Raw genomic sequence first — 24,951 nt, 5'->3', positions numbered from 1 at the left:
CCGATTCCATCTCAAATCCCAACTGCTAGCTTACGGTTAGAACTATTGTAACTTCCAACCGTTTTGGCACCATCTAAGCTCGATGCAAAATTACCTTCTCTTTTTTCATCAAATGCTTTCTTGATGCTCTCTCTTTATATAAATGTCAAACTTCAATAAGATTACTCCATAATTTTTTCATGGTTCATCTTTTGTTTTTTAATATTTGTTATTACTATTAAAAGTTTACTATTTAATATTTGATGGGATTGAAGTTTGTCATATCTACCGAAAACAGAATCATGTGGCAGATTTTCTTGCTTCTCGTGCTCATGGTTCAACCTTTGGTTTTGTTAAGCTTCCTTTGTCTCCACCGCTCCTGTTGCAATTTCTCTTAGATGATCTTGTTGGTTCCCAGGTGTTGAGCGATTTTTGCAAGTGCACGGTTTCGCTTGTAGTAATAAAAAGATATCGAACCCACAGAGACCGCTTTTTAACGAAAACTTATTTTAATTCAGTTTGATTCACGTTTTAGGTTTATAATATAGAAAATCATTTAATTGAATTGGATTGTGATGAAGTTAATTAATAAGAATCAGATTAGAATTATATGTTAGAAATTTAGAAGTCAATTATGTATTGAGATTGGATTACAAGACAGAAACATTTAGCATTTAAAGTAAGAGAAGTGTTGAACTCGTTTGCATTAAGCAAAGATATCAACTTTAAACTTTGTAAAAACTATAAGTGTGTAATAAAATGTAAATTCTTTCAATTAAAAGGCTTTGAACCGTAGAAATCCCCCTGATGTTGAGTAAATTTCTACCTTAATCAAATTGATACTTATTTCCGATAAGCCGACCCAACGACCATATCATCCATAAATAAGAACTTGCTCAAGTGTTCAACAAAGTTTCCTTATAACTATGTGAATTAAATATGTTGTAATGAAAATACCAGAATCTTACTTCGAAGAAATTGCCAAAGTAACTACATAAAGATATATTGAAATGCATAAACTTTTATTATGTGATTTGTGAATTGATACAAGTTTACATAAAACAAGAAACATGAAAGCATTCGAAACGACATTCGAGTTCCGGATCGTCAATCCTTTCCTCAAACCTCGTTAGAGTTTGTCAGGCTCCGGGGTCGCATCCGCTGCTTGATCTTCTCGCTGAATCTTCGGAATAGAGATGATGTGTCTTCTACCTAAATGTAAACTCGTCTTCGAACAGTTCTTAATCTAAACTTAATTGCTACTGTATTTGTAATAAATCTAAGAACAATTTGTGTACATCAGATTGCTTTTACAGGAATGAAATCTAATCTCTAACTCATTTCTGAGTCAGAGTTTCTACATAAATTCTGCACTCTAATCTTAATTAATCTAACTCTTTGAACTCTGAAATCAACTCTTTATTTATAGATGTTGAAGAGTTGTGTTGAAAGGTCGCGTTTGCTTCGAAGAGACGTTTCTATCCACCCGAACAGGCGTGTTTCTTGGAATTAAAACATGTGAAAACAGTGCTGAAAGACCTGCTGATCCTACCGAGATCTCAGAATCTCTCCGAGATAAGGGGAGTAATTTTTATCCTTCGGAACGAATAGGCGAAGTGCCTGAAAAAGGCGTGTCGCGGCCAAGATTTGGGAATCTCGGTCGCGACACCAGAATCTCTGCCGAGATTCAGGATGTTCCTCTCGTTTCTGACTTCGTTCTCGTCTCCTCGTATCGGTGCGCTGAATTCCTCGTCTTTTTGGCTCGTAACTTAGGGTTTTTCCTTCGTTTTGATCCGTTTTTGCTCCTATTTGGATTTTACCAAATATTTAGGTATCTTGCATGAAAGAAACATATTCGGACGTAAAAGTACTCTAAATAGACACAAATAGCACGATTTCATAGCAAAACTGATGTAAATATTAATGATATTTTAGGTATATTTTGGGCTTAACACCGGGCTAGTTTGTTCTTTTGTTCGTGTTGACTTTTTTTATAAAAAAAAAAACTAGTAGGTGGTACATGTTAGCCAATTTTTCTTTTAAAATAACTATTTTTCCAATTCTAATCTTTGGAGTAACACAACAAATTACACTTTATTAAGTTTATGCTATTTTTTTTTCTTAATAAAAGAAATAATAACAAAACGTTGACCTTGTAATAGGGATTTATTTCCTCTAACCAATCAAAAAGCATAAATTTCTCAATTAATTAATACAATAATTTTAAAAGGTGAATAAAAACAAAAGAAATGAAAAGGAGACATTGATAGTGTCCATACAATAGAATAGAGAAAGATAAATAGAGAGATGTTATTTGTTTTGTAGCATAAAGTAAAGCAAGAATTTGGCCTATTTAAATACCACAACAAAGTTCACCATCTCTCTCACTCTTCACTTTCTTCTTCTTCTTTCTTCTTCTTCATTTTCATTAATGGAGTCTAAAGGTTTTACTCAAGATGGAACTGTTGATCTTAGAGATCGTCCAGCTCTCGCTTCCAAAACTGGCAAATGGAAAGCTTGTGCTTTTCTTATTGGTAAGAAGTTTTTCAAAAAAAATTACCTAATTTTCTTTTCATTTCATGTTTAGTTTTAAACTAAACATGTAATTATGTTAATAACGGTAATTGTCAAGTTGGGGACTAAAGAAACGGTCTATTTGACACTTTAACTTGACTCGTACTGTAAAAATGTATTTTGAACGTAGTTTTTTTTAGTTTACTCCAAACACTAGTTCTACAGTGTTGAGTTAGAATTGAGTACCAGCGGCTAAAATCAGCTAACATCTATCGGCAAACATAATAACAATATCGAAAAGTTAATAGAACAGCAAACAGTAACAGGTGAGAAAATTGGCATGTGACAATATTTGATCTAAGCTTTAATGACATTTGTCAGTTTTTTTTATGTCGACTTGTTTCACATTGAGTTTTCAATATATTTAATAAAAAATAATATGTGGCGTTTGTTTGCAAAAAAATGTTTTTTTTATTTTCGATATTTGTTTACTTAGAAAAATAAATCAACAGAAAATTATAGTTTAGTCAACATAAAATTATATGAAAAAGTGAGGAAAATATTTTACTTAAAAAAAAAAGAGTAAGATCATTTCTACGCGTTTTGGAAATCTTATTCCATTTATGTTTACAATTTTGAAAACAATAGCCATCAACCACTTTTTGTTTTTCAATGTTATAGTTAAACACCGTAAAATATTTTATTTTTCAACAAAAAAAAATTATTCAATATTCTCTAAAACACAATATTTTCGCCAAACAAACGAAGTTTAGTTTTCTTAAAAAAATGCTAAGTTGACGGACTATATTCACACCCAAACTTTGGAGAAATTTAATTGTGGTCTAGGATCAATCGGTCCTAGACCACTTAGATAGTGACACGTTTATAATAATACCGACGTGTCATTATCTCAATGATCTATGACGAGTTTAGTATTAGATCACTCAAATGATAACACGTCAACTTACGTTGTCATCATCTCAATGACCCAAAATCAGTTTATTCCTAGAGATTATTGTAGAAATTTTACAAATTCTAATTTAGGATATAAATAAACTCCAAGTGTCAAAGTTTTTATTTTATTTTTTTATTGATATTATGTAGTCATTTTTTAATGTTTTAGATGTTGAGTTGAAACTCCAATGGGTATCTCACATACCAACAAAATAAAATCTAGGATAGATTATATTTCTAATTAATAAAGATTACTTTAGTGATATTATAAGTGATGAAGAACCTGCTTTAATCATTAATTAATTATACTTTAATTAACATTAATTAATTAAATTTACAGGATATGAAGCATTTGAGAGGATGGCTTTTTATGGAATAGCATCAAATTTGGTGAATTACTTAACAACACAATTACATGAAGATACAGTTTCATCAGTAAGGAATGTAAACAACTGGTCAGGCTGTGTTTGGATAACTCCAATTATTGGTGCTTATGTTGCTGATACTTACTTGGGTCGTTATTGGACTTTCACCATTTCTTCCCTTTTTTATGTCATGGTAATTTCTTTTTTACCTTCCTCGTTATTTACCTTCCTCGTTATTTACGACCCGAGATAATAGGGAATGTATTTGATCTTTACCTACATAAACATGTAATTTTATACCTAACATTTATTAAATGGTGCAATTTTAAACTTCATTAAACAGAAGATGTGTAATTTTAAGTTTATTAGTAACCAAAACGTCGATGGTTGGATAGTGAACAGAACATGAAATTGCATCTGAAACAAAAAATTATTTTTTCGTTAGTGATGGTTGAAATTGCACTATTTAATAAATGCTAGACTTAATATTGCATTATTGTATACGTAAATATTAAAGTTGTTTTTCTGTAGTAATCATATGACTAAATTTACATATTTTTTTTAAATGTAGAGGACATTTAGTTTAGCTATTATTGTTTTAGTGACCGTTATGATTCTTCTTTTCGTAATTTCTTTTTATTTTGTTTTTTTTTTCACTTTAAACAGTAGAATAGATATTTGGTTAAGATTGAGAAACTGTTGTTTATAATTATTTTAGAAAGAAAATAAAATCAAATTTGCCAATTAATAGCAACAATCAATAAACAGCTAATAATAACAATAAACAGTAGATAAGAATATTTTCACTAAACAAGTCTTAAGTTATTGATTTTACATATTAATATATAATTTACCGTTAAATTTATACTGATTTAAATTTTAGGTTAAAGATTTAAAGTATTGTAAGACTTAATACATGTTGTGAGACTAAGGGAATGATTTAACTAAAAATGTCCAATTTAAAAAGTTAAATTAAAACTTAAAGTTTACTTGACTCGTGTTCTTTCAAAAGAAGATAACTCATGTTAAAAAGCCAAATTGATCCTTTTTATTTGATAGTCTATAATGTTTTGTCTTATATAAGGTCTAATCTACAATCACATCATTAATTTATTTAATATTAATAGTAATATACCTATGAATCTTTTTTTTTTCATATTTTGAGGTTCATATTGATTAACAATCTCCATTTCAAAACAGATAACACCACTTGTTTTTGTTTGGATAATCATTTAAATTTATCATAATGGTAGTAGTATAATGGATTTATATATTTGGACCAATAAAAAATCAAATTAATAAATATTGATTACATTGAGCTAATCAATTGATCTGTCCACCTATAATCATAAAAATACTTGTAGTTGGTAGATATTAACAGATTTTTTTTTTAAATAGATATCACTATTAGGGTTGTAATCGAGCCGAGTTTTAGCCTGCTCATGCTCGACTCTTTAAAAAATGACCGAGCTCAAATTCAATATAGTGTTTGTGAGTTGTTTGCGAACTTGCTCACGAGCAACTCGTTAATTCTGTTAATGAACTCCGCTTGCGAACAACTCATTAATTATGTTGATTTAAAATTTGATTAACTCAAAACTACGTAGTTTTAAAACTACAAAACTAAAGTTTACATAAACCTACATTCTTTTACATTTCCACCTTTATAGAAATACTATTATAATTAAACCAAATTTGCTCACGAGGGCGTTTATAATTATTATAATCGAGCTTATTCATGAACCTACGATCGAGTCTGCTCGCGAGCTTTCGAGCATGTTCAATCTTAGCTCGTTTATAAATCGAGTTAAATACGGTTGAGTTGTTGGACAGCTCGACTCATTTACAGTCCTAATCAGAATAATTATTTTTCAATCCTAAACAAACATTTAATATTTACTTTTTGGAGTAAAACAATAAAAATAATCTTATAATATAGCTTAATTCAAAACCACGTAGATATTATTCATTCGATCCAAATCTCATTCCCAGAGTCTCACAACATGCGTTAAAACACGTCTATATGTGATGAAAACACACTTTACTAATAAATACAGTTACCCCTCTTCATTTTGGATGTAGAATCCAATTCTTTCTTATCTCATCGTCATTCTCTAAAACTATTTTTATCTAATTTTTCTATCCCGGTATCCATTCATTAGAAGAAAAACGCGAATTATCGACTGATTTTTCGGTTGTTTGTATTGGTGGGACCCAATAATTGATAGTTTATAATTATTGGCCATTAACTTAAAGGAATAAATATTGAATTATTATTATTTTTTTTTTTTGAAAAGCATAAGATTGAAAATAGGGCCACAATAAATTAAGTGGAAGCAGTAGCTATCATTGTCTTGCATTTTGCACGAATCATAGGGAAGTTATGCCCTTGTAGGGATTCAATTCAACTAGTGGAATACCATTTCCATTTAATGGTTAATAGTTATACATGTGGATATATTCCAAATGACTTGGTTTTCTCTGCAACACAAATAAATAAGTGTTCATAATTTTGTAGCATCATGCCAAATTATTAGGAATTAAAGCAATATATCATTTTTATTTTCACATGAAAAATGTAATCAATTGATTTACTAAATTATGTTCTTATTGTTGGATAAAAATATATCCATGTCACTAGTACTATTTTGTTACATGTATAAAAAATTTGAATTTTACGTTATATGAGTAACATTAAATTTTAAATCAACGAAAATCAATTAAAAATTAATAAAATGATAATATGAAATTAAGTACTATTTGAGTATAAATATTTATGGTGACATGAATATAGAAGAGAGTCAATAATGTAGTTAAATTTATCCACATCATTGTTTCACTAGGTTTTTAAATAGATTTTTTTATTGTAACTTCTATATTAGTATAATGTAAGGTTCAAGGGGGGTTTTATTCACAAAATTAAATTTCAAGGACTATAATATTAATAATGCTATAGTTTAAGGACCCTGAATGCGAGTTACCCTATCATAGTTAGTCTCAAATACCTTAGAATTGGCTATAAAACATGTTATTATAGTTGGTAAAATAAACATTGTATGCGCTAGCTTTCTCGCTTGACCCTATCTGTTTGACATAAATATAAGATTAAGTTTCACTACAAGAAAAACAAGAGTTAGAGACCGAATATTAAGTCTAGTGGCTGAATTTTATGAGTTATCGACTAGAAGTCTCCAGCCCTAACTACCAGTTCGGAAATTTTTAGCCACCAACGTTTTGAAATAAATATAAAATTAAGTTTCACTACAAGAAAAACAAGTTTAGAGACCGAATATTCAGTCTAGTGACCGAATTTTATGAGTTATTGACTAAAACTTTCCGGACCCTAACTCCCACTTCGGAAACATTAGCGACCAGTATTTTGAAATAGTCCCTAAATTAAGTCCCTATAGTGTTTTGTTTTCTTGTTTATAGTGTTCATTTACTAATATTATAATGATAATAAAGCCCTTAAACGTTAGTGTCAATTTCTAATACTATAACACGATATCAAATTGCACACAATTATCATTTTTCTTGTAGTGTTCATTTACTAACAATAAAGTCTTTAAACACGGCTGTTAATTTCTAACACGATTTATAGAGTTAATCCACTTTTCACGGTCATTTTGTACAATAATAATTTTTTGTTGCATTTACATCATATACAATCATTTAAAATATAGAGATTACATAACACGATTATAACACGACAACCCACTTTGACAGGGAATGATACTACTAACAATGGCAGTTTCACTGAAGTTCATGAGACCAATATGCACAAACGGAGTATGCAACAAAGCAACATCGTCACAAATAACATTTTTCTACACATCTCTCTATATAATAGCATTAGGAGCAGGAGGAACAAAGCCAAACATTTCAACATTTGGTGCAGACCAATTTGATGATTATAATTCCCAAGAAAAAAAGCTCAAAGTCTCCTTCTTTAATTGGTGGATGTTTAGTTCATTTTTGGGAGCTTTGGTTGCAACACTTTGCCTTGTTTATATTCAAGAGAATTTGGATTGGGGTTTAGGGTATGCTATACCTACAATTGGTCTTTTACTGTCCTTATTTATATTCTATTTAGGGACTCCTCTTTATAGGCACAAAGTGAGAAAATCTAAGAGTCCTGCTAAGGATTTGATTGAAGTATTTATTGCTGCTTTCAAGAATAGGAAGGTTCAACTTCCTAATGATCCTTCTCAACTTCATGAGTTTGAGCTTCAATATTATGCTGAAAGTGGGAAAAGACAGGTTCATTACACACCAGTTTTCAGGTACTTACTTGCTCTCATTTTGTTATTTTCTAATTCATAGTACTAGCTAGTAAATTGTATATAATTCTTAAGTTTGTGCCTAATTCACTTCTAAAATGCACCTCGAACGGGAAGACAGTACAAGAAAATTGTTTTTTGGCAACAAGTTTAGGCAACAACATGAGAAACAGTTGTTGCTAAAAATGAACTTTAGCAACGAACGATTTCTTATCGTTACCAAAGGTTGTTGCTGTTAATTTTCGACACTCAAAAGTTTAGGCAACAATAAAAATAGTTGTTGCTAAAAATAAACTTTAGGAATGAACGGTTTCTTGTCGTTGCCAATGGTTGTTGCTACAAATTTCTTACCGATCTCCTTCACAACAATTCGGAGGGGGGAGGTTTGTAGAAAAATGAAATAAACTTTGGAAATAATAACTTCGTTGTAGTAAATGAAAACATTTATTGCAACTACTACATGTTGTTGTTGTAAGTTAAAACATTTATAGAAACGATTGCATGTTGTCGTAGTAAATGAAAGAATTTTCAGTAACAGTTGTGTGTTGTTGCTGTAAATGTAATCATTTACACCAACGACTGTGTGTTGTTGCTGTAAATGAAAGCAGTTACACCAATGACCATGTGTTACACTTATAAGTGACTACATAAACATTAGCTTTATAGTTAGCTAATCTAGTATACTTAGCACATCCTCTCATGCTCGGGAATGATTATATGTAGCGTTCAAGTTTGCAGGACTTGACATTTGTAGGTGGCCTAAGAATGAGTGTTTTAACATTAGAATATGATGCTTTAGTACGATCTTATACCCGAAAAGACACCTTGAAGACGGAGGATTGTCTCATATTTCTAAATTATTTACACTACCTTTATAGCTAGCCAATGTGAAATACTTAACGATCATTTCCTAATAAACAACTAATATGTCTTATTTAAAAGAAAATAACCCGAAATGAATATTCTTTGGACTTAACAAAAAGACTTAATTTTAAAACTTAAGGTAGAAAAATTTTACAACGCGCCACAATCAGTATTGATTACATCCATTCAAATAAAGTCACGTCCGCCTAACTGCTAATGTGGCATTGTTTAAGTAGAGAGACCAATACTAGTTCCGGTCCCAGACTTGGTCCATTGTTGAGCTTCTCCTTAAGGTGAGGAATATTCCAAGAACAACTTTACTATCTATCACATGATGAAAAAATTGCTAAATGTAGGTAGTATACATTACCAACTTAAAAAGTATGTTTCACTTGCAAACAAATGTTAGCATATACCCTTTTGAAGTTAAGAATCCTTATCACATGGAATCTTAAGATATGGTTGATATATACTTCAAAAGATTCCAATATTCTTTTAATGCTATTAACCACATGAGTATAGTAGTTGGAGAGGGGACCTCATAATAATTGATCTACATAACTACCAAATATACCATTGCCAAGAGGGAAAACATTAGGGGTTGATTGAAATTTAATACAAAACTTTCGAAATAATCTTTTCGGCTCCTTTTATTTGTTCGTAGTTATTTAGTTAGAAAAATACGTCTATGAAAAAGCTTAAGTTAATTCAGCAGAAAATATATGAATAAAGTGAATAGAATATTTTAAATAAATATTTTTCTAAACCTTTTGGAACTCTACTCTATTTCTTCTTATCCTTTTGAAAACTGTACTACTTCTATTTTTTATTGTTGTATCTAAATTGGAAAATATTTTTTTATCCAATATTTTTCAAAATACGATTTTCCAGCAAACTTCTTAATTTTTCTAAAACAACTTTTTCACTACTCCAACTTGCTTAAATCGACATTTTGACCACCTAATCTTACTTAAAAAGGCCTTGCCTTCACCTGAATTTGCTTAAAATAAGAGTTGCACATAATTAGCCATGATAATTTAAACAAGTTGAGAGGGTGAAAAAGGTAATTTTAAAATATAGATAGTAATTAAACGGCATGACTGATCTTGATATTTTATGAATCTTAGGCGAATATGGGTTCTTTTAAATAAAATATACTTAAGAGTTAAAAATAGAAATTTGGACACCTTTTAAACCTTAAATATCATATTATTTAGACCTTTTTGACCTAAATATGTATTATAACAACATATATAATAAAAAAAAAAGAATTAATATATATATATATATATTAAAAACAATTGGAGCCTTTTTAACCATGGATCCTTAACGGTAGCACTCTAACATATGCCCAGGTCGAGCCATGATTAATGTTCAAGAGCCCCACTTGTGTCTGGATTCTCCATTTGGTCCACTCAACTTCCTCTACCCCTTATTAGTCCGTGAACTTATTTAAAACTATTTATTTATCCCTTAAATTTATTTAAAGTGATCTATTAGCATCCTGAAACGGTTATAATGATTTTTTAGTTTCCTAAACTTACGTAATCTCTTCATATTTTTTTACGTGAATTTAAGACGCTAATGAGATATTTTAAATAAATTTAAGTAATTAATAGGACAGTTTCAAAATTCAAGTGACCAATTTGATAATGTATTTTTTTCTTTCCCATGTGCATATGATACTATGCACTATTTTTGGTCAATATCTTCAATGAATTATTGTGACCTATCCATGTCAAGGTGTTTGGTTGTATAGGAAATTATCACAGTGAAATGAATGGTGCTACTCCAAATCCCACCCCACCACTTCTTCATACCCAAACAAATTATAGGTGAATGAAACAATTATGGAATCCTCCAATGATACCATTTAAGTAATCAATTGATTTTTTTTAATAGTCCAAATATTCAATGTATATCCAAGAATATTAAAAACAAAATTATTCAATGCCCTCACTTGCACCATACCTCTATTTATATATAAACTCAAAATTGAAGTTTAAAAATTAAATATTGAACCTAAAATAAACATTGGTAGCTAAAATTAATAATTTTAGGAATATATATAAAAATTATTCAACAGTTTAAGTTGATATAAAATAGAATATTAACAACCACCCGATCTGAAAAATTTGGATGATGAATATATATAGGCAACAAAAACAATTTTACCAACAGTATTTAGCGACAATTAACTTTTCGCGACAAGTATATCGTTGCCAATAAATAGTTTTGGGAACAACTAAAAATCATTGCGGAACTCTTTGATAACTTGGCTTCCCAAAACAAGTGTGAAATATGACATATCGTTGCTAAAAACATATTTGACAACGACATGTTTTGTTGGCAAAAGTGATTTTCTTGTAGTGTTACCTCTACATTAACATTATGAATGACTCGTTACTTGTTATATTAAACCAATTTTCTCACACCCAACACTAGATATCTGGAACGTCTTGTTCTTGAATTGGATTAGGAAGCTCTACCATTATAAACTTGGTTCTAGCTCACTCTGGAAAGCCATTTTAGAGGGAGAGTATTGTCTCGTACTTATAAATAACTCACCAAATGAGAAATATTTAACATACTAGGTCTAATTGACAAGGCATACTTACAGGGGTCACGAAGGATCCATTGACCCCCAAATCTGAAAAAAAACAAAAAATTATATTACCGTCGGAAATATCCGACTAAACATAATTTGTGATGGATAATTTCGTTATTTCCAAAATTTCAAACAAATTTGACATTGTTGAATGAATTGATAACAGATTTTTCTGTCTCTATTATTAATCCCACTAAAACTATTTTATTACTAAATTTCAATTACCCCATGAACTTTCAGAAGTTTCAAATGACCCCTATTCTTATTTAATTGTATTTAATAACACTCTATTATTGTCGAGTTGCATTCAACAATTCCATACTCCTGTCCAATGACATTCAATAACCTTATCCGATCGCATCCAATAACCCTAAAACTTCAACTCTCCCATGAATTTTAAGTCCATAAATATTTGTGTATTTGACATTTTCTTTTTGCCACTTGATCAACACTTTGACATGTGGCCGAGCTTTTCCCCCATTTTCTGCCTCTAACAAATTCTATTATTGAATGCAATTAGAGAAGAATAGGGGTCACTTGGAACTTCTGAAAGTTCAGTAGGCCAGTTGAAGTTTTGAGCCAAGTACAATGGATAAATGTATTAGTCCCCTCAAATTAAATTACTTTGTTGGATTCATAACCTAATCACAATACATTTTCTTCCACAGGTGCTTGGATAAAGCTGCAATAAAAGAAGGCAACACAACTTCTTCAACAGTAACACAAGTAGAAGGCACAAAGCTAGTTCTAGGAATGATACTAATATGGCTAGTAACCCTAATCCCAAGCACAATTTGGGCACAAATCAACACTCTTTTTGTCAAACAAGGCACAACCTTAGACAGAACCCTAGGTTCAATCAACTTCCAAATCCCAGCTGCTTCCTTAGGCAGCTTTGTCACACTATCTATGCTCCTTTCCGTGCCAATGTACGACCGTTTCTTCGTCCCATTAATGCGAAAAAAGACCGAAAACCCGCGAGGAATCACGCTCCTACAAAGACTCGGAATCGGGTTTGTCATTCAAGTCACAGCCATAGCTATTGCTTATATAGTTGAAGTTAGAAGAATGCACATTATAAAAGTTAACCATATTACAAGCCCTAAAGAGATAATTCCCATGAGTATATTTTGGCTTTTGCCTCAATATGTTCTTCTAGGAGTTGCTGATGTTTTTAATGCAATTGGGTTGCTTGAGTTTTTCTATGATCAATCTCCTGAAGATATGCAAAGTTTGGGGACTACTTTTTTCACAAGTGGGATTGGAGTTGGGAATTTTTTGAACAGTTTTTTGGTGACAATTGTTGATAAAATTACTGGAAAAAATGGGGGGAAAAGTTGGATTGGGAACAATTTGAATAATTGTCACTTGGATTATTATTATGGGTTTTTATTGGTTATTTCTACACTTAATTTAGCTGCCTTTTTGTGGGCTTCAAGTAGGTTTATTTATAAGAAGGAAATTATTAGAATTAATGAGGGTTGTGTTGAAATTGAGGGGAAAACTTTGGATACTTCTCCTTTGGGTTTGCAAGTATAGAGATATGTTAGTTTCGTGGCGGATGGAGGAGTGCGCGGGTCCGTTGCATCCCCGATTATCAGAGAGAAGTGGTTTTAAATGAGGGTCTGGAGTTGTTGTAATTGTACGCTTAAACCCTCTTTTCTGGCTCCGTCACTTATTATTAATTATAGTTTTTTTTTTTCCTATGTATTTTAGTTAGGAAGTTTAGTGTATGAAGTTGGTATTAGGATCTATCTTTTTATAAATAAATTTGTACTTTATTCTAATTAAGTGTAATTAAATCTCTCCACTTTATGTAAGTTTACTAATTGAAAGAGATTTGCAATATTTTGGTAGAATATTTTGAGTTTTTTTATTACCTGTTAATAAACCCGAGTACTCATTTAGTCCATCCAGACCCGTGTCTAAACACGGAAAAATGAGTTTGAGCCCAATCAAGGTCCGTTAAAGTCCATATATATCTAGGTAACTTTGTTTATGGGTCGGGCTCCGACTGAACCATTAGGCTCTTACAAAAACTGCCTAACCCAAACCCAACTCATCCTATTGATATTTAAGGCGGGATTGAGGTGGACTGCGCTGGTTTAGGCTTAAAAATCAAATTCAAGCCAAACCTAAATAAGTCCATTTAAAATATTATTTTTAATAATACAAAATAAAATTTATAGTTAAAATATAAATATTTAATTTATAAATACATAAATTTAATAATTAAATTAATAGGATGGCCCGAGCTTGATCGGTCATGCTATTTTTACAAAACATAGGTCCACCTTAGATATTAGCGGGCTTTAATGAGCTTGAATCGGTCCAAATTTAAAGTATTTTTTTATTCAAACCCGGCCTATTGCACGTGGGCCGGATAGTAACCAAACCCATGAATACGAATAGATATAGAGTCTGCTTGGCTTACCTGTTGTTTGTTCACTACAACAAAAATTGCCTATAGAGGCAGTTTTTTTCACTTGTAGGGGCGGTTAAAACCGCCCCTACAAGGTCTAGGGGCGGTTTTACAAACCGCCCCAAAACTGTCGCCAAAGGGGACCGGAGCTACGAATTAGCGACGAAAATCATTACCGACGGGGTAGACTAAAAATTAGCGACGAATTTATAGGGGCGGTTTTAACCGCCCCTACACCTGATTCTAGAATCCCTTTTGACTCTAGGGGCAGTTAAAACCGCCCCAACATAATTTATGCATCATCTATTATATATACTACTTTTTACATTTGAATTTGCTACCTACAATAATTATTGATTAATTTAATTGTACAAATCAATTCAAAAAGAACATATAATATCAAAAAATTCAACTTTTGATATATTAGTAAATTCAATACATGATTCTAAAATTAAAAAACACTAAATTTAATGAAGTATGTCATTTCAATATCACTAGCTTGATATTGCAACACTAATGTCATTTAAATATCAAAATAAAACCATTACATGAGATCCCTCTTGTTTCTAAATTGTCGATCCTCCATCCGTACGTATTGGAAACCTAGACACTAATGGCATTGCCTCTTAGTTCCAATGTTGCAACATCACGAGCTCTTTGGCAGCCAATGCTGTGCTTCCCTTTGTTATATATACCTGGCTTCATATATATACCCAGGTCACTATAATTGCACCAAACAGCACGAAATGTCTAAGATCATATATATACCCATCCTTGTAGTTTGCCTCCTATAACTACAAGGTCCCATCATGGTATGCTGCATCTGGGAAGAGTCTAAGATCAACCACTCCAAAAGATAAGTTCTTGTTTGAGTATCTGAATCATGTAAATGTAGAATGTAGACTAGTAAGGAATACAAATATCTTCCAGTCACCAAATAGAAAGGCTGGTAGAAATATCAATGTATGACAATTCAGAACAGAGACTTACACAATTGAGAACTCAGGGAAAAACTGACTTGCCTTTATGCAAGCAGATGAGCATGAAGCCGGAATAACACCTACAAGAGAAACTCTCACATATCTAAACAAATATGGGATTTATCTTACCCAAAAAATTCCATTGAAGTCGATCATAATGTGAGAAATCGAATGTGATATGCTTAAAGCAATTTCAAATCCTGCAATCAGAAAAAAAAGAAAATCATAAGACCATATATGTTAATTAAAAACGACCAGAAATTTGACAGTCTACCTAGGTTGACCAATTAAACTAGAAGTTGAGGAGATATGCCTTAAGGGTTCACGTCTTGTTTCCCTCTCAACTTCCAAATTTTCTATTTTTCTCTTTGCACCAATTGAAGAAATTCAAAGTGGATGAGTTGACACACAACTTACAGGTCTCCATCCAAGCACAAAGGGAAGTCCTTAATATCCCCAATCATAGTATTAACAAGAAAGGATACTGTTAATGCGGATAGACTAACACATGTTATGCTTCTTGAAAGGTTCAAGCCGTGATTCTCATTACTGTGATCATGGTGATGCTCAAAGCTAACATGTGGATGGTATTAGAAGAACGAGTACATTGGAGAACCGTCAAGAGAATCCTCATATAGATATTAGGAAAAGTCCAAAAATGTAGCCACTCCATCAGCGGTGCAATGTATAAAATCATTCAACAGAGCTGGTATAATGAGAAATGCACTTTAATGAAAATCAGAGTACGTATGCTGAATTTGACCAAGGAACAGGACAAAATTATTTTACTAATAAGAGGTTGTTATATGGTTTCACATGCACAACATTAAACTCAGATTGAATTAACCATGATTAATAGGAATAGTACAAGCTCAGTATAAAGCTGATTCAGCTGTCTACATGTAAGGAAGTAGAACTAACCTTGATTAATATAAGTTGTACATTTTCATCTTTCTCCCACTTCTCAAGGAAATATGCCAGCAAAGGGACCTGATTTCATTTAAAAACACAGATTGAATTACACACAAGAACAATCTTAAACTGATAAACCCATAACAATAAGATTTGTGGGCATAAATACCACTTCAGATGAAATAACATTTAGCTGACGCGGTCTGCTAAAGCCCTCTTTTTTTGTAGTGATTCATACCTCTTTGTCCTGTATAAAAAGCTAGTTGCCTATATCATAGCAATAAGAAGACATATTAGCACCTAAAACACTCATTACAACATAGAGTGCTCACACCAATTTGTCAATCTCAAAAGCATCAGATCCTAGATTTACAAGCCAAGTTAATGCAACAAAACATAACATTTGAAACCAAATTTGTAGACACTGAACTTATCCTTATATTTCATAAGCAAAACCATAAAACATAATCATGTCCACAATCTGATGGGTTCAAAACTCCATAAAATATAGCAGGGCAGAAAATGCCATGAACTTATTCCACAACTATTAGATACATTACAAAGAAATACCTTGTTGATCAATATACTTGATATCATCGGAATATGAAAATACAGCTAACAAAACATAGACATTAGTTTGGCAATTAGAATACATTGCAACTCCAATAATAATAGGTTAATTCATAAGCTAAATTAAGATAAGTTCCAAATAACAATCAAATCTAAACATAGCAAATCTAAATAGATCCTCGCATATAGACCGCCATCAACTCAAGCTCAGATAATCGGCTACAGCTCAACCTTATTGGAAGCAAGATAATCAGAACGTTTGAGAAACACAACTGAAAAACCAACAGAAAATATAAGATGGAATTAATATGCCTAATTAAGCCTCAAATTAGTGCTAAAACCAAACATAATTTACTCAAAATGGCAACAGCTTTCCAATCTTTCCAGATATCAGAAATAGGAATTCCATTTCCATCCAAATCAAACACTTTCACAGTATTCAGTAAATTCGGGGAATCCTCATCCACCTAACCCGAATAGTCAATTCCTATCAGACAAGCTCATATAATCAGCTATTAATTGAAAATCAAGCATAGATTGATCAAAACTTCTTTCAATAATAAGACTAGACGACGAGGCTTTGACGCGCGGTTAGTAATTTAGTTGGTCTACGGAGGTCGATCGTCGAATTAGAGACAAAAATAGGTATCGAAGTCTTACCGGTGGTGGCGACCGTAGGTCGGGAAATATTTGGGAAGAAAACGGTGGAGAGAAAAACTGCCATGGCTCGCCTGGCTCCGACTCGTTTCCATGGTTAGCTGTGGAGTAATAGAGTGGGCTCTGTTGTGGCCGTTGGTTTCTTCTGTGGAAGGCCAGAATTGGATCCAGATAATTTCGCTTAGGGTTTATATTTGAAGGAGGACTAAACTTGGGCAAATTATGTAGTGGGCTTCTAAGACAGCCCAAGGGACGGTTTTATAAACCGCTGCAACTAAAGAGCTGCCAAAGCCCATTATTTTTGTAGTGGTTGTTTGTTGTTTGCCGTTTGTTGTTTTAAAAAGTTGTTTTTTTAAAAAGCAGAGATTCTTTATTTTTAAAGTTACTTTTCAGCTAGAAAGGGTAAACAGAAGATATCTAATCAAACACTTAAAATTCTCATTTTCAAAGTGACAAGGAAAACAGGTGGTGAAAAATAAGCAAGCAAACACCCTCATAATCTGAATATATGAACTTAATAATAACCGATGAATGTAGTCAATATAACCGGATAATCACCGAAAATGTTATATTTGCTCATAAACATGTCTAATTTATTCTTATTTTGTGATTGCTTCCAACAAAACACAATACATGTATCTAAAATATTCGGTTCAAGATTAAAGTGTAGAAATAATAAAACTTAGGGGGTATTTGGTTACCTACATTTCACCTTCTGTTTGCCTTTTCATTTTAAAATGCAGATTTTTAGGTGTTCAGTTAGACACATCTTGTTTGCGTTTTACAGCTGAAAAGTAGCTTTTTACAAAAGTAGAGAATCCCTGCTTTTTTGAAAAGCAGTCTTTCCGAAAGGCAAACAGCAAACCGTAACAGCAAACAGGAAAACAACAAATACTTTTTTTAAGTAATAAAACTTATTCTTCAAATCTTAATTATTAATTAATTTAAATTTTAGTTGAATGATAATTTATCAATTGTTAAAAAAATTAACTTCTACTAATATATATATATACTAGTTCAGCTAATTTAATTTTTTCTGAAAAAGAAAATAATAATGCTAGTGGTCATTTTCGTGAATGGACTAAAGTGTATAGCATTGAATTTCTTTTTATAATTGGAATGAACAATTATCATTTTCTGTCATAAACTTTCTTTTTCACCTAATTAATTGCACTTTTGGTCCCTAAAGTAGCCACAGAAAAGACCATGGACTCTCTATGTTTAACCATTCATTGCATTTTATATATTGCCTTTTATGAATTCGAAACATTTTTCAAAAATAAATTTTATTGAATAAAAAATTTATGTAAGGCGGCCGGGGGTGGCACCAGGCGGCAGTCAGACGGACATCATTAATCATAAATTAAACGGATTTATACTTTTTTGTATTTTATATTTGTTACTAAGCAAAAAAAAAAATTATAAATTCAAGTATAATATATGTACTATCTAAAAAATATAAATATAAAATTATTTAATATAGCTAAATAATAATAATAATAATATAAAATCTAATTTTTGGAAGTGGATTTGGGGTCTATAGCACTTTTTTTTAATTTATTTTTCTAGTTATTAAGTCCAAACTAATATTATATAAAGGAAATTATATAAAATATTTTTCTTTTTAAATCTTAAAATAACTGCAGTAATAAAATCTTGTATAAAAGTAGACCTCTTCACGGGTTTGGGTACCTGCCCGGTCCGTCCAAGCCCGTGTCCGTTGGGCCGAGTTTGTACAAGAAAAATTGTCTTCAGGTCCAGACCCGTTAAAGTCCACCTATTTTTTGGACGGAGTTGAGATTTATAAAAATAACACGGACTGACCCGTCTATTAATATTAATTAATAAATTTATATATTTATATATTAATATTTATTTTTAAGTATAAATTTTATTTTTTATTAGTAAAAATTATATATATATATATATATATATATATATATATATATATATATATATATATATATATATATATAGGTGAGCATATATGGACTGAGTTTGGGATTTGAATTTTGAGTCCGAATCCACCCCGACCAAACCTGCCTAAATTAACAGAAAGCTAAGTTGGGCCTGGGTTTTAGATAAAGCCCGTTGTGCCCGGCCCTTGAACATGCCTATATAAAAGTTCCACAAATGACCAGTTTATGTACTTTCTTGATAAATATTTACAGACTACATCAATATTTGGTATAATTTTATAACAATAAAAAATTTAGTTTTGATATTTTATTTTTGTAGAAATAATATTTAAAAATATTTTTATCTTTTAAACTAGTTTTGTTTTTTTTTTTTTTTTAATGAAAACAAGTTTTGTTAAAAGGTGCAATTAATAAAGGGAAAATTACACAGAAATTCATATTTTAAAAACTATTTGCAACTATATCAAGTCATAATTTTAGATTATATCAAACTAGTAAAATCAGTACTTTCAATATATTTTAAGGATTAAAATTTATAAATTAGAAGTCTAGAATATATTTTCGAGGGTTTATGATTTATGAATTGGAGTCAAGAATTTTTAAATTATGGTATAAAATCATAATATATAGAGAATAACGACATATTAAGAATTAAGTTTGGTGATATGACTTAGTTGTAATTTTATACTTAATTATGATATTCATGTATTTGACCCATTAATAAATAATCTACGAAGCCCATTTATAAGGTTGTAATCCTTCGGTTCTCATCACAAATAATAAGCCCAATTTACTGAGTCCAAGTACATATTTAAGCCCATTATAAGCCCAATTAGACTAATTACACAGAAATTCGTATTTTAAAAATTATTTACAACTATGTCAAGTCATAATTTTAGATCATGTCAAACTAGTAAAATCTGTACTTTTTAATATATTTTAAAGATTGGAATTTATAAATTAGAAATCTAGAATATATTTTCTAGGGTTTATAATTTATAAATTGGAGTCTATATTTTTTTAAATTATAGTGTAAAATTATAATATATAAAAAAATAATAATATATTAAGAATTAAGTTTGATGATATGAGTTAGTTGTAATTTTGTATTTAATTATGATTTTTATGTATTTGACCCCTTTAGTAATGCTGGTCTCACCCATAAAACAACCGATTTATTTCCCTTAAAAAGCTTAATTGCCTTTCCTACTTTTTGAATGATTAATAAATATATATGATACTTAAATTCTGTGTAACCGGTTGAAATTCTGTGTAACCGGTTGAAATTGCGTTGCACGGTTATATATACTTAAATACTTAAATTCTGTGTAACCGGTTGAAATTGCGTTGCACGGTTATATAATAGTCTCTCCATTCTTAATTATATAGCGTTTAATTATAAATCGTTCATATTCAATTTTACTCATTTATTCAATTTTGTCCTTACTAAAAATTTTCCTTTTGACAACGCACCTTTCAAAGAATATGAAAAGATTATGAGAGAATATTGGATGAGAATAGAAAGAAGATTGTGTCACTTTACAAATTTATTTATTTTAATTGTATTGCAATTAATTAAAAGAGAGCGAATATTGTATGAGAATTAGTCATTACAGAAAAAATTATAGAGTAATATTATTTTTTAAACCTTATTTAATGACTTCTTAATTTATAAAATTTTGTCTTAAACAACGATATATATTTCAGAATGAAAGGAGTACTTTCAATCAATCGGTTGAGCGTGTAACGTGTCACAACTCCATTCTAAATACACCTGGTATAAAAGAGAGTATATCCTTTTCCTTTTTCCGAAAAAGAAGTATTAATATGAGGTTATTTATTCCATTCCAGTTAAAGTCAAATATGATCAGTCAGCTGATTAAGTTATTAGTTAGTTTGGTGGGTTTGTTTTTAGTTTATGGGAAACTTTTAGTTAGTTTCCATGGTTATTTAAAGGCTTTGAGCATCTTCAACAACCTCTTAAGTTGGCTCTTAAGTTAAAATTTGAGGAGGAAGAATAAAAAATCAGCTCCAACAGCCTCTTAGTGGCTCCTCAAATTATTAAGAGCTTCTTCATCCTCTCTATTAATAGAAAGCATCTCTCCACCTCTTAGTGTCTTTTTAACTTCATTTTTTATTAATAATTTATTATTGATGAGTCTCTCTCCTCACACTATTGGTAAATATAACAACAAATAATAATTTTAATAATAAAATAATAAATAAGGAGTGTTGTTGGAGATGAAATATCTTAGTCACTCTTAAATCACTAAGAGTCAATTATTTATATTATTTTTAGAAAGTGCACTAAGAGTCTATTTGAGATGCTCATACATTATTTGCCCACTGACTTGCATAAAATATTCAGTTAGCCCCTGAACTTGCATAAAATGCAATCAATTAATCACTCGGTTGGAAAAAAGTAAGTTAAATGTGGAAGATATGTTACACGCATCTTAAAAAAGTAAAACGACCAAAATCGGAGTATGCGATTATAATATTAGAGAAGAAAATATTTTATAGTTGAATAAGTAAATGATATTCAGTAGATTTAACAACACCGTAAAGCGTTCATGTGAGGCGTCGTTGGGATCGATCGGGGGCACTCCGATGCCTAAGTCAGTAAACTTATTAAGAGAATAAACTGTAATGACAAAGCAGGGTTGATAATAGTGTGTAAGTGTACCTTTGTTGTCATGTTACATGGGTATTTATATAGGTTTAAGTGATAACTGTAATAACCTTCTCTTAATGCCCTTTTAATGAAGAGTAATGCTCTTTTAATGTAGCTTAACTCCATCCTCTAACCTCCGAGATCTTACAGGTTTTAGGATACATCAATGTTGGTTTAATGCTAGTGAGTTACGCCGTATAGCTGCTTGTTTCTTCATAAAGGCGGATCGTCATATGAGGCAGATCCTATATTCTTCTCAAAGGGGCGGATCCTTGTAAGAATCCATGGCACGACACCGTATTTCCCACTATGTGTTGTGTGGCGGATCATAAGAGGGACTTATGAGAGGACACTGTATTTCCCACTATGTGTTGTGTGGCGGATCATAAGGGGGACTTATGAGACGACACCGTATTTCCATCTGTACGGCATATACGCCTAGGAGGCGGGTCTTGATCTTGCCTTTTTCCCTTCAAGCCCTCTTCGTGAGGGAATATCTTCAGCTTAGTCCTCCTTGTTTTATGGTGGGTATTATCAGAAGCCCCCCTAAATGGCCTTTCGAGTTCTTTAGGACTTCTCAGCTCCCCCGCATGCCGATGGGATTTATTACGCCTAACAGACACCTCTATCTATGCCAATGATATTTTTACAGGTGGCAGTTCTTGACGCGAATTTCTAAACTACTTAATCATTTCACTAAGTAGAAAAGGTTTCCCTTCAATTTCTTTCATTTCCTTCAATTATTTTCAACTATCTGCAGAAGCTTAATCCCTCTCTCTACCTCTCGATTTTTCATGTAAGTTCATACTCTCGCTGCAATTTCTTCGCTCTTTCTTGAAATTTGGTTTATTTAATGCTTCTTTCATCTACTACTTCTTCTTTTGAGAGAACTTCGAGTTTGAATTTAAACTCCTCCTTGGTTCCTTCTTCGCTTTCTATTCCCATTGCGACCATGAAGGCCCAAAACCTTGCCTCAGGGGAGGAAGCCAGTTCTTCTGCTCCTAAAAAGAAAGGGGTAAAATCCCCTAAGATTGAGGTAACCTCTTCCAACTTTAATTTCACTCTTCTAATAACCCTTCAATCCTTATACCCTTAGCTCCGAGCAGCTTCTTGCTTGGTTCCTACACCTTATCAAAGACCTACATCTACTCATAGAGGTTATTTTGCAGTTTACCAGAGCCATGTTGAGAGGGGCTTTAGTTATCCGGTCCCCCAGATGATTAGGGACATTCTTGAATTTTTTTTTTACATCCCTATTTGCCAACTACACTTAAATGGGTGGTTAGACTTAGTACTTGACACTTATCTTGCGGCGAATCTGGGATTAATTCTAAGCCCTCGTGTTTTCCAAACTCTTCACACCATGTCAAAGCGCGGAGTGGAGAGTCATATTACCTTTTCTAAATTGAAAGGGTATTCGCCTTTTCATAGTAAGATGTCGAATGTCCACCGTTGGGAGAAAAGATTTTTCTTTGTGAAGATAACGGAAGGCGTACCTTTGGGGTTTCCTGATGGATGGAACTATAAACCAAAAGAGAGGGCGAACCAAAAGTTTTACCTTAGCCAGGAGGAGAAAAATACCCTGCGGATTCTTCGATCCCTCAAGCATGATTTTTGGGCGTACGATCAAGCCTTGGCTATCATGAAATCTTGCGAGCCCCTAGTGACGTTGCAGGATGGCAAGATCTGCTACACTTCTTTCAAAGCTTTTGAAGGTAGTTTCTGTTCTTTCGATCCGCCTTATTAACTTATTCTGTCTTTCGCCCCTTCTTGCAGTGGGAGAATTAACGCCAAGGATGTTATTGCAGAGAGGCGAAGACTTCAAGCTGCTTTGGTCGCCCAGTAAAAGGCAAATGCTGCACTTAGTAAGAAGGATGGGAAGCGTCATGCTGCTTCTGAGGCTTAAACCCATCCTCTTTCCAAAAAGTCCAAGGCGGACTGTCCTCTTCAAGGGCAAGTTTCGCACGCTGGCGGATCGGGTCAACTAATGATCCCGACGAAAGCTCCAAAGGTTTCATTATTCTTATCTTCTTTCTCCCAGGTAAGCTTTCTTTTCTTGGTGTGTTCTTTATAAAGAATGTAGGGATCTACCTTTGTCTTAATCTGTTTTTCGATTAGACTTTTAGTCTTCAAAGCCTGACCTTGGAGGTTATTGGTTATCCACCTACGACCCCGAGCTGGTCCTGGCTTCAGACCATATAATGAATGATATTGAGGAAGCTATTGGCAAGCTTCCAAATGTTTTGGAGACAAGGGCAAAGTATAAAACCCTAACCCACCTCAAGATGATCAAGCGTCGAGCTTTAGCGGTACATGATATTCTTGATCTTGGTGATTTTCATAATTTTCTTCTCTGACTTGCTTGTTTTTATTTGTTTCAGACCATTGATCATTGTAATGTTGTTAAGGCGGGCATCGTTATAAACACAGTGAATGAAGCCCGCCTCAAGGAGTTAGAGGATGAAGCCTCTATTGCCAGGTCTGATGCTCAGGCGGTAAGCGCTTTGGCGAACGGTTTAAAGGAGAAGATTGCTGAACTGGAGATGAAGTTAGAGGAGAAGACCTCAGAAACTGCCAAGTTGTCTGAGGAGCTGAAGGTGGAGCAAGATAGACGGGAGAAGGAGCGGTAACACTTAGAGGAGTCATGCGGGCTCCGCGCTTATTACTATGGCGAACGCATCTTGGCGGCTCTCCTGCGGGATTTCCCAGAGTTTGACATTGATGATCCCCAAGTGGAAGTGCCTTCTGAGAATGAGGCGGTTTATTATGCCTCCTTGGAGGACGCCAGGGCGATTATTTGCAAGGAAGCCTTTGCTCCTCCTACTGTGCCAAAAAAGAGTGGGGAGATCATCGACTTAGAGGGCGTTGTTCTTGATACAAAGGACGCCGCAAGGGATGGTGATTTTGCGCCTGGTGAGGATCTCCCTAAGGCGGATGAATCAATAGAAGGCCAATATGACCTCGCTCTTGAGCCCATCCCGAAGCCCGTCGAAGTTAATCCAAGCGCCTCTCTTTCTGATGACAATGTTGATGACCTTACTGTCTAAGGTCTTTTTTGATGTAAAAAATGCTACAATATTATTTTGCACATTTTCTTAACATTTACTTGCTTTTTTAAGAAGCTTTTGCCTTTGGATGCATGCCTTTTACTTTAAGCATTTACTTGATCATACGCTTTTTTGGGAGAGACATAAGTGTCTAAACTTATTCCCTGAACTGTCCCTTTCTAAGTATTTCAAACTTATTCCACCAT

The 24,951-nt window shown here is 32.5% G+C and overlaps 1 protein-coding gene and 1 long non-coding RNA gene across 3 annotated transcripts; one reads left to right on the top strand and one right to left on the bottom strand.

Moving 5' to 3' along the window:
* The first annotated feature begins 2,343 nt into the window (after nucleotides 1-2,343).
* LOC136227853 (protein NRT1/ PTR FAMILY 5.1) lies at nucleotides 2,344-13,384 on the top strand. The gene is made up of 4 exons (XM_066016614.1): nucleotides 2,344-2,513; nucleotides 3,788-4,005; nucleotides 7,539-8,095; nucleotides 12,233-13,384. The coding sequence occupies exons 1-4, from the start codon at nucleotides 2,411-2,413 to the stop codon at nucleotides 13,101-13,103; spliced, it is 1,749 nt and encodes a 582-aa protein (XP_065872686.1). The 5' UTR covers nucleotides 2,344-2,410; the 3' UTR covers nucleotides 13,104-13,384.
* A 999-nt stretch (nucleotides 13,385-14,383) lies between these two features.
* On the bottom strand, nucleotides 14,384-17,339 carry LOC136227896 (uncharacterized). Of its 2 annotated transcripts, XR_010688321.1 has the most exons (5): nucleotides 17,109-17,339; nucleotides 16,048-16,145; nucleotides 15,888-15,956; nucleotides 14,977-15,166; nucleotides 14,384-14,862 (listed from the first exon to the last, which is right to left on the bottom strand). It is a non-coding gene; the product is annotated as an uncharacterized lncRNA (long non-coding RNA). The 2 variants fall into 2 exon arrangements; XR_010688320.1 differs by having other exon boundaries at nucleotides 16,048-17,339.
* Nucleotides 17,340-24,951: the final 7,612 nt, after the last annotated feature.

The sequence above is a fragment of the Euphorbia lathyris genome, chromosome 4, assembly GCF_963576675.1.
Source record: "Euphorbia lathyris chromosome 4, ddEupLath1.1, whole genome shotgun sequence".
Classification (NCBI taxonomy): Eukaryota; Viridiplantae; Streptophyta; class Magnoliopsida; order Malpighiales; family Euphorbiaceae; genus Euphorbia; species Euphorbia lathyris.
Note: the sequence above shows the minus strand (reverse complement) of the source record. Positions and strands in the feature narration are given on the sequence as shown.